Below are 14,740 nucleotides of genomic sequence, written 5' to 3'. Positions count from 1 at the left end.
GAGAGGTTATTGTTGATTACTTTTGCACTGCAAACAGTGTGCCTCCATGAGCATTTCAATGCTTTTCAAGTTTTGTGTAAAAGAGACGGACCTCATGTAATTTATGCCAAAGAGCTTTTCTGTTGTAAAGCATTTGATTTACAGGTGTCATACAGTCATGGTGATTCCAGTGTTTATATTGTACCATACTGTTTCCTCTGAACAATAAAGGTGGCTGTTAGAATAAAAATATATTTTTCTGATTTATTTATTGTACCTTTGCAGTGAATGATTGTAATACAGTTACATAGTGAGTGTAATAAAGTAATTTTTTCTTCTATTCATAATTCTATTCAGAGTAAAATTCTGTTCTATTTGGAATGAAATTAGGGTGGAGTTGTTTTTATTTTATACTAAACTGAGTAAATTATCATCATGTAGAGTAAAATATTTGCACTAAATAGAGTATATTTAACTCTGAAAGTATAACTCTGCCATAAGAGTAAATTTTACTCCATTTAGACTGGGACCAAATACTGTCTTTCTTAGAGTAAAATTTTATTCAATTTGAGTAAAATTTACTCAGTGAATTTTACTGTGTAGCACCAGCTACCTTCACCTCAAAAACCTACACTGTAAGAAATGTACGTAAAAATTACAGTAAATAACTGTAAAATGGCAACGGTAGATTACCATTAAATCAAAAAGAGTAAATGATTGTAATATGTATATTAAATTTCTGTAAACTGAGAAACGGTGATTCACTTTTATTTTTACACTGCTAATATGTTGAAAATATATTAATTTACAGTAATATGGCACATTGTCTTTGAAAACGACAGGAAAAATCTGTAACATTATTTACAATTAATCACCCTACAATGTACATAATAATTCTGTATGAATGACAATCTTTCCTGCTTTTTCATTTGAATTTACAATTTACAACTGTATATTAATTACTTAAAACATACCGTACTTTTAATTTTAACAAAATGTCAAAACATTGTTAGAATTATTGTGAAAATTACGGTGAATTGTTTTTAATATTAACAAGTTCAGACTGTTTGATAAAACAGTATATCTTAACATTCTTTGACTGCTCTTGACCTTGCAAACTACACCAATTGTTTTATTAACATTATTTCTTTTTTCTTTTTTTTTTTGCATTTCATTTTGATGAATTAATTTTAATTTCAGCAGGTGGTATCACACTCAAACAGATTGAACAGTGGTAAATCCATGATTTAAATCTCCTGTTCCACCACATCCCAAAGGTGCCCTTGGTCTGGGATCTGGTGAACGTGGAGGCTGATGGATTTCAGTGAAGTCATCATGATGTTTAAGATAAGATAAGATAAGATAAGATAACCTTTATTAGTCCCACACGTGGGAAATTTGTTAAGAACCCAGTTTGACATGATCACAGTTTCGTGATATGGGGCATCATCTTGCTGGAAGTAGTCATCAGAAAATGGGTACACAGTGGTCATAAACAGATGGACATGAATGGTGGAAGTTCAAGGAGAGGAGTAAGCAATTAACTAATAAGAAAAATTATGTTTAATGATCAAACCAAGTTAACTGATGAATCCCTGACATTCTAAATCTGAATGTATTTTTTTTTTTTTTTTGCAATGATAGGGAAGATTAAAACACAATCACTTGTGACTCATGATGTGCATTAAAGGGTTAAAAAACACTGTAAAAGCACACAGACGGTGTTATTTTTAGGGTAGTTGGTTGTACCATAGAAAATGGCTTTTTGCAATTTAATTATGCCACAAAATATTTTTGTTTTCGTTGTAAATAGCTGTGTTATACTTGGTGAGACTGTAGAACTTAAAGAAATATACTTTTTTTTAATTTTTAGTAATTGATCGTATTTACTGTATTATAAAAGCTGTAACAATCAGTTTCTTTAAAAAGTCTCATTTATATGCACGTTTTGGAGACAATGCATCGCGTGTCTAAACCTTTACCTCTCTCTCTCTCTCTCTCTATATATATATATATATATATTTTTTTTTTTTTTTTAAACTTAGACGAGGAGGGTGCTATGTTGTCAGAAATAGCTGTCTGACTGTGAGGTACTGCAACAGCAGAGGGCACCAATATTCCTTGGAAGCGTGTAGTCGTAGTCCGCCAAACCGACGAAGAAGAAGATAGCGCCACTTCTAACGGTCCAGACTGACTCAGCTCAGCAAGGGAGTGTCAGCAGCACCCTGCACTGAACCAACAACCTTCTATTTCAATGTGAGTATATCATTAGACATGAAACGTATATCAACTGTAACCATAGTTACCTTGGTCAGTTTTCCTGTTGTGTTGAAAGCGTTCCTCTGTCACAGGCTTTGCCTTCAGTTCAATTTAGTTTTCTGGAAAGTTCATGCTAATGCAGCTGGTTGAATATTTTAGCTAGCTTTACTGTAAAACAAATGCCAGTTTAATTTACCAGGAGCAGCTAAATGTTCCTTTTTGATTTCTGTGCCAAGTCAGTGAAGTCACTGAGGGGTTATGTATTTCATTGCGACCTGCTTGAAGTTGTTAATCCTTTAGGTTATGGAAATAAATAGATAAAACTGTAGTTAAAGGAACCTTGTTTTGCATGCTGGAGATAATTTGGGCTCACGTTGCACTGGTGGCTTCTGCTTTAGTCGTACACATCATTTCTGTAGATATTGTTTAATGACACAATCTGTTTTTCAGGGTGGTGATCCAAATCAGTGTGGAGCAGAATGCACCATAGAAATGCACAACTCTCCTGTTGAACACCTCAAGACTGAAAGTACGCTAGATATAGTAGGAGTAAAGTTTGGGTCCGCTTTTCAACTGTTTAAAAGATTTTCACATCTGTCAGCCAGGTTTGCCATTTTGATTAAGACACAACATTTTTAGGGCATTTTGTCATATGATGTTGCGCTGTTTCTTAAATTTTTTGTGAAAAAAAAGAATGGTTCGCCTACTCCATTCTGAATCAGAGCATTAAACAGTTTAAATACTCTGACACCTCTTCAAAGCCATGTGAGGTCAGTCCTCAAACAAACTCTCAGGACAGTTAATACAAAACTGGAACTTTTTAAGGCTGTTGCCTCTCATAATTGGTGACGTGGTGGAGTGGAAGATGGAACAGATGATTTTTACCCCACTGCATCCAGACTGCAAATGAATCGCGCATGTGCGACGCCACTGCTGGCATGTGATGCACAGCAGCAGAAGAAAAGGACCTGTGAGCCTCAATAACAGAGATTTTATTAGAAAAGTACAGAAATTTTGCACCGAAAAATATTATTATTTTTTGTATCAATACCTACTGAATGTTTTCAGTCAGTACTAAAAAGGTATCATGTTTTGGTACCCAGCCCTACTCGAATTTCAATTCAATTGCAATTATCGTGTCAACGATACAATTCAGTATCATCCAAGTGACTTCTTCAGTCTGAAGAAGTCACTTGGATGAGTGACGAAACGTTTCTCCCACAAAACGCTACGTCCAGATGAACAGATTCAACTTTTGGAAATATAAACAGAAAGTAAGCACTAAGAATATATATTTATTCCGTAACAACAGGTATAACACGCAGTGTTTCTTGCCTGTGTTTTCTCCCAGAGTCGCCAATTCAGATTGGTTTTGTTAGTCATTCCCAGCTTAGGTTATCGTTAGGTTCTGTTTTTGCTCGCCGTGTTTCTGTTTGTGCCACCAACGTTTAAATAAAGCTCGCTCACATCCAAGCCAGTGCCAGCGTTTGGGTCCTCTCTCACACACCACACATCTGCCACCGCAGCTGTGACAGATTCCAGTTCTTGTTAAACCTTTAAGTGCCTTTTCATGCTTTATTACATGATGGTGATAGAAAGACAATACAAAAGACCTGTCTTAAAAAAATAAGAACAAAACAAAACATAAATGTATAATTTTACCAACATTAATTTAACCTTTAGCAAAGAGCCAAAATGCAAAAAGTGCCTAGATTACGCTTGTAGTGCAGACAATATTTCACTATTTATGACTTGATTAGCTCATTATTACAGGATATATTCAAATTAACATGTCTCCTCTGAAGTCTGCAGCCTCTCCTGTGAGACAGAAAGAAAGCAGCTTTACTTCTTGCTTTCTTTGACCAGTTGTTCCACTTCCTTCATGAAGTGCAGGCAGAGCTCATCCTGCCACGGCAGAGCAACACACTGGACCGCCACAGGTAGACCCTCGCCACCGGTCACTGCCTGAACACAAAAATAATACAACTGCAGTGAAGGTTCAGAGTAATGATCATATTTTAATAACATTCCAGAGGGGAAAAAATGGCATTTTATTTAAAAAAAAAAAAAAAAAGACATGTCCTTGGTTCCTTAATGCAGCTACACCAATATAGATCTGATACTAAGGGAAAATTAGAAACAAGCAGTTGAAAGACACAGGGAATGTGGGGAATGACATGAAGTAAACATTCAGCTGGCTGAAGAACAACCTGGGCACGTCAGAAAAGTTGCAGCCTTTAATGGAAATTCTTTATATTTTTTTAATTTATTGAAACTGCAGTGCAGCAGATGAACAGCTATACTGTAGGTTCCCTGGTATCACATGACTATCATGGTTCACACATTTCTTAAGAAAAAACAGAAATGACTCCACTTTTCAAGGAAACATAAGAAGGCTAACATCCAACAACATGCACAGAGGAGTAATAGGAAACATCAAACGATGAGCTCTACATAGCCCAGGACAGATGTGCTACAGCAGCTGATTGAAACTACATTAAAGTACACTAGCACACATTTACAAGTATTCAAAACATAAATGTATCTATACTTTAGACTTTACATCGGGGTCTCCTGAAATGTTGTGGCTGCACGAAAAGCTACCGTGACAGTGAGTCCGAAATACCAGGATTACTAAACAGGTCAAAAAGGCGCAGTCCACAAATATTGCTGATAGGTGTTTCATGGGGAAGTTATGTAAGTTTGTGCATGTGTACATCTGCGATCTCACACATTGTCAAAGTGCAAAGTTTATCAGCGTAAATACATTTTTTTAGACTGATGTTGTTCAAAGGCCTGATTCTTTTGAGGATGGGGTCCAAAGTCAGTGTTTCTCTGCCTGTCTCTCAATTTTTTGGCCATTTCTCTTTGAACCCCATTGCACAGGCTGCAAAATTGAAGAGTTGGAAAAGGTTTTGTTGCTGCTGGCATTGTGTGACTCCTTTAGATTGGAGGCTGCAGGTCATCTCTGAGTTCATTGAGCAAGTTCAGCATTAAGTGTCTTTGTAATTCAGTTCCTTGGAAATGTTAAAGCTGAGTGATTGCTGAACTCAGCTGCCAGGCTCTTAACATCAGCAGGTACAAACTGATAATCACTGAGACTTCAGCCTCTGTTTCTAGTTGTTCAAGTTTCTAAAGTAGAATCACAGTGGCGATCAGTTAGAAGTCTATTTCTGCTGGTTTTTAACCTTTGCTATGTGCTGTCAGCTTTGTGTTCATAACCAGATTTACCTAAGTAGAATTTTCAGGTATCTGTACTCTACTTGAGTACCTACTTTTTTTTCTGACAACTTTTTACTTTTACTGACTACATCTTAACACAAATATCTGTACTTTCTACTTCTTACATTTGTTCGGCGGTATCATCCTGCTGTTTATGCTCGGGAGTTAAAGTTGGCTGGAAGGAGGTGTCCGTATGCTGGGTTTAAGATACTTCGGAAATCTTGTTAGAGCTACAGAAGAGGAGGAACCATGAGGGGAGTGCCGTTATTTTAAGTGGCCGTTAATTTCAAGTTCAAAGTTTCTCAGCTCAACAAATATAAGCAAACACACAAACTGTTTGTGTGCAGTTTGTCTCACAGTGTGTTGCTAGCTAAAGGTCCAGCAGCTGTATTTCACCAGAAGAGTAAAGAATGAGAGCAAACTTCACTCTGAGATGGAGAAAGATGTATTAAGACAAAACAAATAAACTACTAACTTTGTGTTATTCAAATTTTACATGAAAAAACTGAATAGTTTTGTCCGGGATAAACAGGTTAGCAAGAATTAATGTGGTAAATTCACAGTAAATCAGCCATGATAGCTGGTGAAACTGCTGACATCTTGTTGAATTCAGTTGTGTAAATCCGTAAAGAGCATCAGACCAGCGTATCACAGCATGTACACTAAGAAAAACTTATTGGAGCTCACATTAGAAATGATTCTAAGACTGTTTTCTCTATGCTGAGCCACTACACAGATCTTATTGTTCCTCAGCCTGCTGAAGCTCCCGTTAACCCTTGACTGTACTCTTTTTATAACATAAGAGTGTCCATAAGTGCACGTGGCACCAGAACACTCTAGGCCACAGGTCGATGATCAATTTTGTAATCGTATCACCAGACCTGAGGCCATATGTTTTGGACACTCGGGTAAAGAGAGGGGCAACTGACCACCAGCTGGTGGTGAGTTGGATCAGGTGGCGAGGGAGGACGCTGGACAGACCTGGCGTGCCCAAACGTACAGTGAGGGTGTGCTGGGAACGTCTAGCAGAGGTCCCGGTCTGGGAGATCTTCAACGCACACCTCCAGCAGAGCTTCAACAGCATTCCGAGGGAGACTGGGGACATTGAGTCCAAATGGACCATGTTCAGCACCTCCATTGCCGAAGCTGTTGCACGGAGCTGCGGCCGCAAGGTAGTTGGTGCCTGTCGTGGTGGTAATCCCCGAACCAAATGGTGGACACCAGAGGTGAGGGGAGCCACCAAGCTAAAGAAGGAGTCCTACCGGGCTTGGTTAGCCTGTGGGACTCCGGAGGCAGCTGACAGGTACCGACAGGCCAAACGGAATGCCGTGCGGGCGGTGGCGGAAGCAAAAACTTGGGTGTGGGAGGAGTTCGGAAAGGCCATGGAAAAAGACTTTTGGACTGCCTCGAAGAGATTCTGGCAAACAGTCAGGCGAATCAGGAGGGGAAAGCGGTGCTCTACCTGCACTGTGTATAGTGCGGGTGGAGTGCTGCTGACTTCGACTGAGAAAATTGTCGGGCGGTGGAAGGAATACTTCGAGGACCTCCTCAATCCCACTGGCACGTCTTCCATGGCGGAAGCAGAGTCTGGGGACGAAGGGGATGACCCGCCAATCTCTGGGGGCAAGGTCACTGAGGCAGTTAAACAACTCCTTGGTGGCAGAGCACCTGGTGTGGATGAGGTCCGCCCTGAGTTCCTGAAGGCTCTGGACATTTTAGGGCTGTCTTGGTTGACACGTCTCTGCAATGTTGCGTGGAGATCAGGGGCAGTACCCCTGGATTGGCAGACCGGGGTGGTGGTCCCATCTTTAAGAAAGGGGACCGGAGGGTGTGTTCCAACCACAGGGGAATCACACTCCTCAGCCTCCTTGGGAAAGTCTACACCAGGGTGCTGGAGAGGAGAGTCCGTCCGTTACTCGAACCTCAGATGCAGGAGGAACAATGCGGTTTTCGTCCTGGTCATGGAACACTGGACCAGCTCTTTATCCTCTCGAGGATACTCAAGGGTGCATGGGAGTTTGCCCAACCAGTCTACATGTGTTTTGTGGACATGGAGAAGGCATTCGACCGTGTCCCTCGGGGGGTCCTGTGGGGGATGCTCCGGGAGTATGGGGTGTCTGGCCTATTGTTACGGGCCACTCAGTCTTTATACGACCGTTGCAAGAGCTTGGTCTGCATAGCCGGCAATAAGTCGGACTTGTTCCTGGTGGGTGATGGGCTCTGCCAGGGCTGCCCTTAGTCACCGATTCTGTTCATAATTTTTATGGACAGAATTTCTAGGCGTAGCCAAGTGGTGGAAGGCTTTCAATTCGGTGGTCTCAGGATCTCATCTCTGCTTTTTGCAGACGATGTGGTCCTGTTGGCTTCATCAGGTGATGGCCTCCAGCTCGCCTTGGAACGGTTCGCAGCCGAGTGTAAAGCGGTGGGAATGAGAATCAGCACCTCCAAATCTGAGGCCATGGTCCTCAGCCGGGAAAGGGTGGAGTGCCCACTCCGGGTCAGGGACGAGACCCTGCCCCAAGTGGAGGAGTTTAAGTATCTCGGGGTCTTGTTCACAAGTAATGGGAGAAGGGAGCGGGAGATCGACAGACGGATTGCTGCAGCGGCTACAGTGATGTGGACGCTGTACCGGTCTGTTTTGGTGAAGCTGGTCGATCTACGCCCCTACCCTCACCTATGGTCACAAGCTGTGCGTAGTGGCCGAAAGAACGAGATCATGAATACAAGCGGCGGAAATGGGCTTCCTCCGAAGGGTGGCTGGCCTCTCCCTTAGAAATAGGGTGAGAAGTTCGGCCATTCGGGAGGGGCACAGAGTAGAGCCGTGGTTCCTCCACATTGAAAGAAGCCAGTTGAGGTGGTTCGGGCATCTGACAAGGATGCCCCCTGGGCGCCTCCCAGGCGAGGTTTTCCGGGCATGTCCCACTGGGAGGAGGCCCTGGGGCAGACCCAGGACACGCTGGAGAGATTATATCTCTCGGCTGGCCTGGGAATGCCTTAGTGTTCCCCCGGATAAGCTTGAGGAGGTGGCTGGGGAGAGGGAGGTCTGGGCTTCTCTGCTTGGGCTGCTGCCCCCGCGACCCGGCCTCAGATAAGCGGAAGAAGATGGATGGATGGATGGATGGGTGTACTCTTTTTATTGTTTAGGTGTGGAGGCAAAGTCACCGTCTACAATGTAGACCCCAGAAAATAGTGATTTTTATTTTATTTATTTACTTTTTAAAATTGTCTTTCACTGCATGTGCCCTTGGTTGGATTTTCCGTAGCAGCTGGGTTCAAATAGGAGGCTTGAGGCAGAGATGAGGTGCAGACCAACTGTGTGTTTATTCACCAACGGTAAAATACCAAATCATAACACAAAATAAAACAATGTAGTCCAGTGGTGGGACATGGTTGCAGCAACAGCCTTTGATGTTAACTGGCAGCCCTTTATAAACTGCTGCCAACTGGCCCTGAAGCCATACCATTATCTGGGGTTACATAATAAACGAAACTACACACACATTTTATCTAATAACCTTTATGAACATCAAATGAATACAGTAGACATGGAAAAATGCAAAAGTAATGTAATGAGTTGTGTAATGTATTGGTTTCACCTGGGAGTAATTACGTAATGTACTGCATTACTTTTAAGAAGTGTTCTGTGTAATATGTTTAATTTGTCATGGTCCCTGTGTCTCCCCGGCCAGCTCTGCTCGGCTACATGTGTTTTTGTTTTGTTTTCATTTCCCCTCCCTCCTGCTCCTGCAGCACTCGGCCGGGCGGAGCTCTCTTCGAACTCCTGCCCTTGGCATGCACACCTGTAGCTTATCACCACTCTCAGACCCTACTAAAGGCAGCAGCTCAGAGCCTCTCGTCGCTGGAATATTGTATCACCACGTTAGTGAGAATCCCAGCTTGTAGATTAGTGAATTGTGTCACGCATCGTTAGTGATTGCTTTTCTTCCTGTCTCCAGATCCCCGGTCCCTTCCTGTTTCCCCGCAATCTGAGAATTGAGCGTGAGTGAGCTGAGAGCGAGAGCAGAGTGTGAGGAGCGGCTGAGACCCCGTGTGTTTGGAGCATCCGTCCCTTTCCTCTTCTACCCGTGGACCCGTGGAAGCCCTTCCCCAATCCCTCACTTTTGTAAATAGCACCTGGTGTATAATAAAGCTACAAATCTGAACGCAACCTGCTGCCTGCGCTTGAGTCCAACCCGCTAGCCCTGACATAATTACTAATTCTTTGAGTAACGAATCCAAAATGTACAAACATTTGACCAAACAGCATGCAGTTAATTTGCATGACTGTAATGTCTTCCATATGCTATTCCAGTCCCTTCTTGGTAATATGTATGCTTTTAATCACATCTTAGTTTGGTATTACAAATAAAATGACCCGTGGAGAAAAGTTGCACTTCCAGACATACACATGCAAAATGATCAGTTCAGGCTCAGAGTTTCAACCTCTTAACCACAGTCTTCTTATTGCACTCTCTTTACAAAAATCTATTTTATTATTTTTTAATGCTAAAACCCAGTTTGTCCTGAGATAAAGTGTTAGTAAATCTGGCTCTATGTTTTCACTCAGTCTTATCTCACTGGTACATGTTGCCTACCTCTTTGAAGAGTTTGTCCCACATGTCCTGATAACAGCCCTTATAGTGCTTGAGTTCTTCCTCATCCTTTGCGGTCACTGTGGAAACAGTGACTACACCCGCAGGAAAGGTAAGGAGATTGTAGAGTATTGTGTAGCTGGCAGCAGCTGAGAGTGTAGAAAAGAAAAATAAATTATTGATAAAGAAACATATAAACACTGTTTTTAACCTTTACAAATGCAGTTGATGTTTAATTTAAATATAATTTAGTTAATGCAACAATGCCTTTGCATTGCTCGTTGTCCAGATGTTGTAATCCAAGTTACCTTTTTAAATTAAATCATGTCTTTTGCTTTTTATATTTTACAGCTCTCTCTAAGAAACTATTAAAGTAAAAGTATCTGTGATCTAATTTGTGACTGATGTTTCACACTTAAAGCATCTTTAAAGTCCTTAGATTACAGTGTTTTAAAAACAAAGTGATTTATACAAAAACTAAGTTGTCTGTCATACTGAGTGAATCATACTTATAATTTTGCCACAGTATAAGAAGTTGTAGGCTGGTCCAATCACAGGACACAGCAGCACATCAATTTTGCAGCTCCTCCAATGTGCTATTGTCTCATGAATGTAGTCCTAAAGAAAACACAGGAAATCTCAATTTCTCCTTCAGACTTTCATACGTGACCATGGATCATCAGCTGACAGTACCTCAACAGCAGCATGTTGCTTCCACAGATCTGGAACAGATCTAAAAATGAAGCAGAACGTTTGGATATAATTCCTAGCACATGGAAATGTAACAAAGAAACTGAGATTCAAGCACAAATGAACAATTTCAAGAATACTTTCTCACCCAACTCCACAAAGAGCACCAAAGGTGGCAGAAACACGAGGAAACTGCCCAAAAGAAGAAGACAAACTGAGGTGTAAAATTAATTTTCAAACCAATGTCTAAATTTATATGTTCCTGTCACAGAATTAGAGGACTCACCACGGGTTTGAGCAAGAATGAAATGGTTTTCTTCAACCACTTGGGAAAGCCGTAAGGAAAAACCTGAGGCTCCAGACAAGGGTCCACAGGTCCCCCTTTCCTAAAATGAAAGAGATCACACAAGAAAACAGTCTGTTCAGAGACACTGAACTGAGAATTACTGTAATGGTTTCAAAAAGAACCACAACCCCATGTTGTTCATAAAGACAATGGCAGCATGATGATGTTTAGTGGTTAGCACTAAAAAGAAACAAAATCTCTAAATGTTAGATGATTTAAGTTTAGAAAACAAATGATACTAACTGACTTATTAAATGGAACAACTCACAGTTTTTGTAGCAGGGTGGTAGCTCCATCTGCTAATACACCCTTTACCAGTAGTTCAGGGAAAATTTGATCCATCTTCAGTGGACAGTAAGGGACGAGCTAAAGACACAAATATCAACATTGAGGACCTATGACTCATATCACATACGTGGCTTGACAGTGATCATAGTGTGTGTGGTGACGTCTTACAGTGTGCCCTGCTTGCTCTAACAGAGCTTTAACCTCTCTGACGCCTCGGGCCATGCTTGGAGATGGATGCGTGTAGCCATCGCTCTCCAAATAACCAATCCTTAGAGGTCTGGAGCTTCTGTATATCTAAGGGTCAATCATTTTTACTTCCTGAGTCAATTAAACATAATCAGTTTGCAAAGCTTAAGATTACAGCCTGTAAAGTTAATTCTGTATCTCAGGACATTAATAACAGTTGAGGTAAGAGTAATATAAAGTGCAGCATTAGGACAACTATGTATCGGCTTAATTTGTAGTTTTTAACCAAAAGAATAATCATTAACAGATGATACGAGTCCCACAGTACAGGACACACCTCCATGTTAAAAGGTAATGGTGGAACAGTGGGGTCCAAAGAAAACATGTGGTCACAAAGAAGTGCCTGCATGCACAGAGCCAGGCTGTCCACATCTCTTGCCATGGGTCCAGGAGATGACGCCACTAGTTTCATACAAAATATAAAGCAGTGACTCAAATATTTGAGACAGTTTGTGTTGGTGAAATATTGCTATACAGTGGTTATGTAACTACATTTACTTTATATGTAAAGTAGATATGTTTCTTACCTGACTTTTGCCCTCGATAAATTGGACGAAGCCCCTGTAAACTAATCATTACCCAAAAGTGTTAACAAAGATAAAAGCTTAACTCAGCAATGTGTTATAAATTTCCAAAAACTGACTGAATGAGACCCACCTGAGCCGACCTGCAGTTGGTTTGAAACCACAGATTCCACAGAAGGACGCAGGAATACGGATACTGCCACCTATATCAGTGCCTATACCAAGCAGGGAGCCCCCTCCCCCGATGAGAGCCCCCTCCCCACCAGATGAACCTCCAGAGGTCTTCTGGGGGTTATGAGGGTTCACAGTCTGCCCGTAGATAGGATTACTGCAGTCATAGCTGTCAACAGACAGTTAATGAGTCTTTGCATATTATTTTCATTAATATTTTCATATTATACACATTTGGAATGGACAAAGGCAACTTAATACATGCGCACAGTTTTAAATGTGCTGTAGATTTTTATGTGAGTAAGTGATAAAAGATATACTTTAAAAGGGCTTGAGGCAAGTTGGTTCTCACAAAGGGAATAGCTCCTTGTTTCTTCAGGACTTGAACAAGCACACTGTCCTTTTTAACGGGCTGGTCCAGGTTTATGATCACACCACAAGAACAGTCATGATTCTTGTGTTGGGAAAAACAGAAGATGATAATGTTACATCAAATACCTGAGCTATGATGCTCAAGAATACCATACTTATACATAACATACTTACTAATACTGATGGGAAATACTTTAACTGTAACTGAGATTTGCATTGGATAACCTTTGTAATACCTTAAATGCAAGATTTTCTTTGATGCTAACTGGAACTCCGTACAAGAGACCATCCTTGTTGGAGCCAACAGTTGTCAGCTGGTCCAAACTCTCCAGCAAAATTTCAGTGCAGCAGTTCAGCTTTTTGTTTACAGCCAGAGTCTGTTGGAAAGGAAACATCATCATCATTACATCACCTTTGTAAAATATTAAACTCTTGTTGGAAACACAAACATTACTTGACACATTAGTCTGTGTTGCTTATATGAATATTATTATCCAGTGTGTCTAAACTTTAACTGTAATAAGACACAATTCTGTGTAAAAAGAACTGAAAAGCAGTGAATTATAAGTCGGAGTAATGCCAAAAATAAACAACATTAAGATAAGCCTGAGTAATTTAAATGATTACTTGTAAAAATTGGCTTTTGGTGTATTTTATCTTTTATGAAAGATTTGTGTCATGCTGGATATTGAACCTTTTCCATGTAAGAGTAAAGCACATCCTCGGGGTTCAGTAAACCTTTGTTCAGCTGCTGTGTCAGCTCAGACAGGGAGAGCGTCAGGATCAAAGCAGAGTCAGTTGTCGGATGCTAGGAGACACAGACCCACACAGAATCATTATGTTATTATTATTTCTTTTAAAGGCTGCAACAAAGAGACGGAACCACATCCATGTACACATTCAGGATTCTTCCTTGAACGACTTTCCACTTTTTTACAAACTTTCTCAAACACGACAGTGAGTTCACTGCACTTAAATGGTCTGCACAGTCATAACTTTCATTTTCATGCTCAAGCATAGACATTGCAAAGTGCCAGTAAATTGATATTCATGAACTAAAAGCACATAATTAGCTGAGATTTCTCTGTAAAGAGAAAGTTAAACAGCTCAAAGCTCACCGACTGTTTGTACCGGAGCACCGCCTGCTCTGCCCGCTGCAAGCTCTCATCTCTCCTGTTTCTGGCTCTCTTGATCTTTTCCTCCGCCTGTCGGAGGCTGTTGATCTTTTTCACCCGCACAACCAGGTATCCCACAATGCAGGCAACACCAGTGAGCAGAGCCGCTGTCCAGTTGTCCATCTTCACTCTCTTAATAAACTGTTCAGTGTTCAGCGTGGTTTTCGTCTTTGTCCTGCGGCTGCAAATTGGTTTAAATGCCACATGGACCTAACACACAGTGGTTTAAACGCGGCAGGCTTGCTTTGTTTTAGCTGTGAACTAAACAAGTGGGCGTGGTGAGCATGTAGGGTCGGTTATCTGCAGGGCTGGACTGGTAAAAAGTTAAGTCATGTTAACGTCTATGTTCACTGTTTAAGATGCTCTAGAATGCCTTTGTTATTTAATCATTAACCTGCAGCCACCAGAAACTAAAATGAGCACAGAAATTATGCAAACTCGGTGCCTTAAAAAAACAATAAGTACAGCTTAAGTTTGCTGAGTTAGAGCAACTTCATTGTGAGTAAATAAGTTGATTTTTCTGAGCGAGCAATACTAAACGATTATCCACTGACATAAACGCTTCAAGTTTAGCTAAATTAAAAAAACTGTTTGTGGTAACTTAACATTTTTAATTTTGTTGCATACAAATTAAATGCCGCTAAATCCCATTTAATTTATAATTGTTGGACTTTAGCGATTTCTAGTACAACAAAACTTAATCAATAAACAAAATAATAATTTAAAACTTGTTGTAATGCAGTTGAATCAGTCCAAAGTTTGCTTGTTTTTCAAATGCAACAAATTATGTCAGCGAACGTACTGGACATTGTTCTGCTAAACAATATAGAAATATATTGTCACTACCGTAGCTGGTGTAATGTAATAATGTGTTAA

The 14,740-nt window shown here is 40.8% G+C and overlaps 1 protein-coding gene across 1 annotated transcript; it reads right to left on the bottom strand.

Moving 5' to 3' along the window:
- Positions 1–4,080: 4,080 nt before the first annotated feature.
- On the bottom strand, positions 4,081–13,987 carry LOC134621297 (vitamin D3 hydroxylase-associated protein-like). Its single transcript, XM_063467721.2, has 15 exons — positions 13,808–13,987; positions 13,384–13,497; positions 12,926–13,066; positions 12,638–12,771; positions 12,280–12,486; positions 12,150–12,190; positions 11,900–12,024; positions 11,545–11,670; positions 11,357–11,454; positions 11,029–11,128; positions 10,891–10,934; positions 10,746–10,785; positions 10,562–10,670; positions 10,056–10,201; positions 4,081–4,203 (listed from the first exon to the last, which is right to left on the bottom strand). The coding sequence occupies exons 1-15, from the start codon at positions 13,985–13,987 to the stop codon at positions 4,081–4,083; spliced, it is 1,728 nt and encodes a 575-aa protein (XP_063323791.2).
- Between the last annotated feature and the right edge of the window lie 753 nt (positions 13,988–14,740).

The sequence above is a fragment of the Pelmatolapia mariae genome, linkage group LG23 (assembly GCF_036321145.2).
Source record: "Pelmatolapia mariae isolate MD_Pm_ZW linkage group LG23, Pm_UMD_F_2, whole genome shotgun sequence".
Lineage (NCBI taxonomy): Eukaryota > Metazoa > Chordata > Actinopteri > Cichliformes > Cichlidae > Pelmatolapia > Pelmatolapia mariae.
This window is presented reverse-complemented; position numbering and strand designations above follow the sequence as displayed.

What these genes read in the sequence shown, in the direction of transcription:
- LOC134621297 (XM_063467721.2), bottom strand. Translation starts at nt 13,987, where the DNA reads ATGGACAACTGGACAGCGGCTCTGCTCACTGGTGTTGCCTGCATTGTG. An exon ending in TTTACTCTTACATGGAAAAG is followed by an intron (nt 13,067 to 13,383) that starts GTTCAATATCCA and finishes CCTTTCCAACAG; the next exon opens with ACTCTGGCTGTAAACAAAAA. An exon ending in ACCACCCTGCTACAAAAACT is followed by an intron (nt 11,129 to 11,356) that starts GTGAGTTGTTCC and finishes CTTTCATTTTAG; the next exon opens with GAAAGGGGGACCTGTGGACC.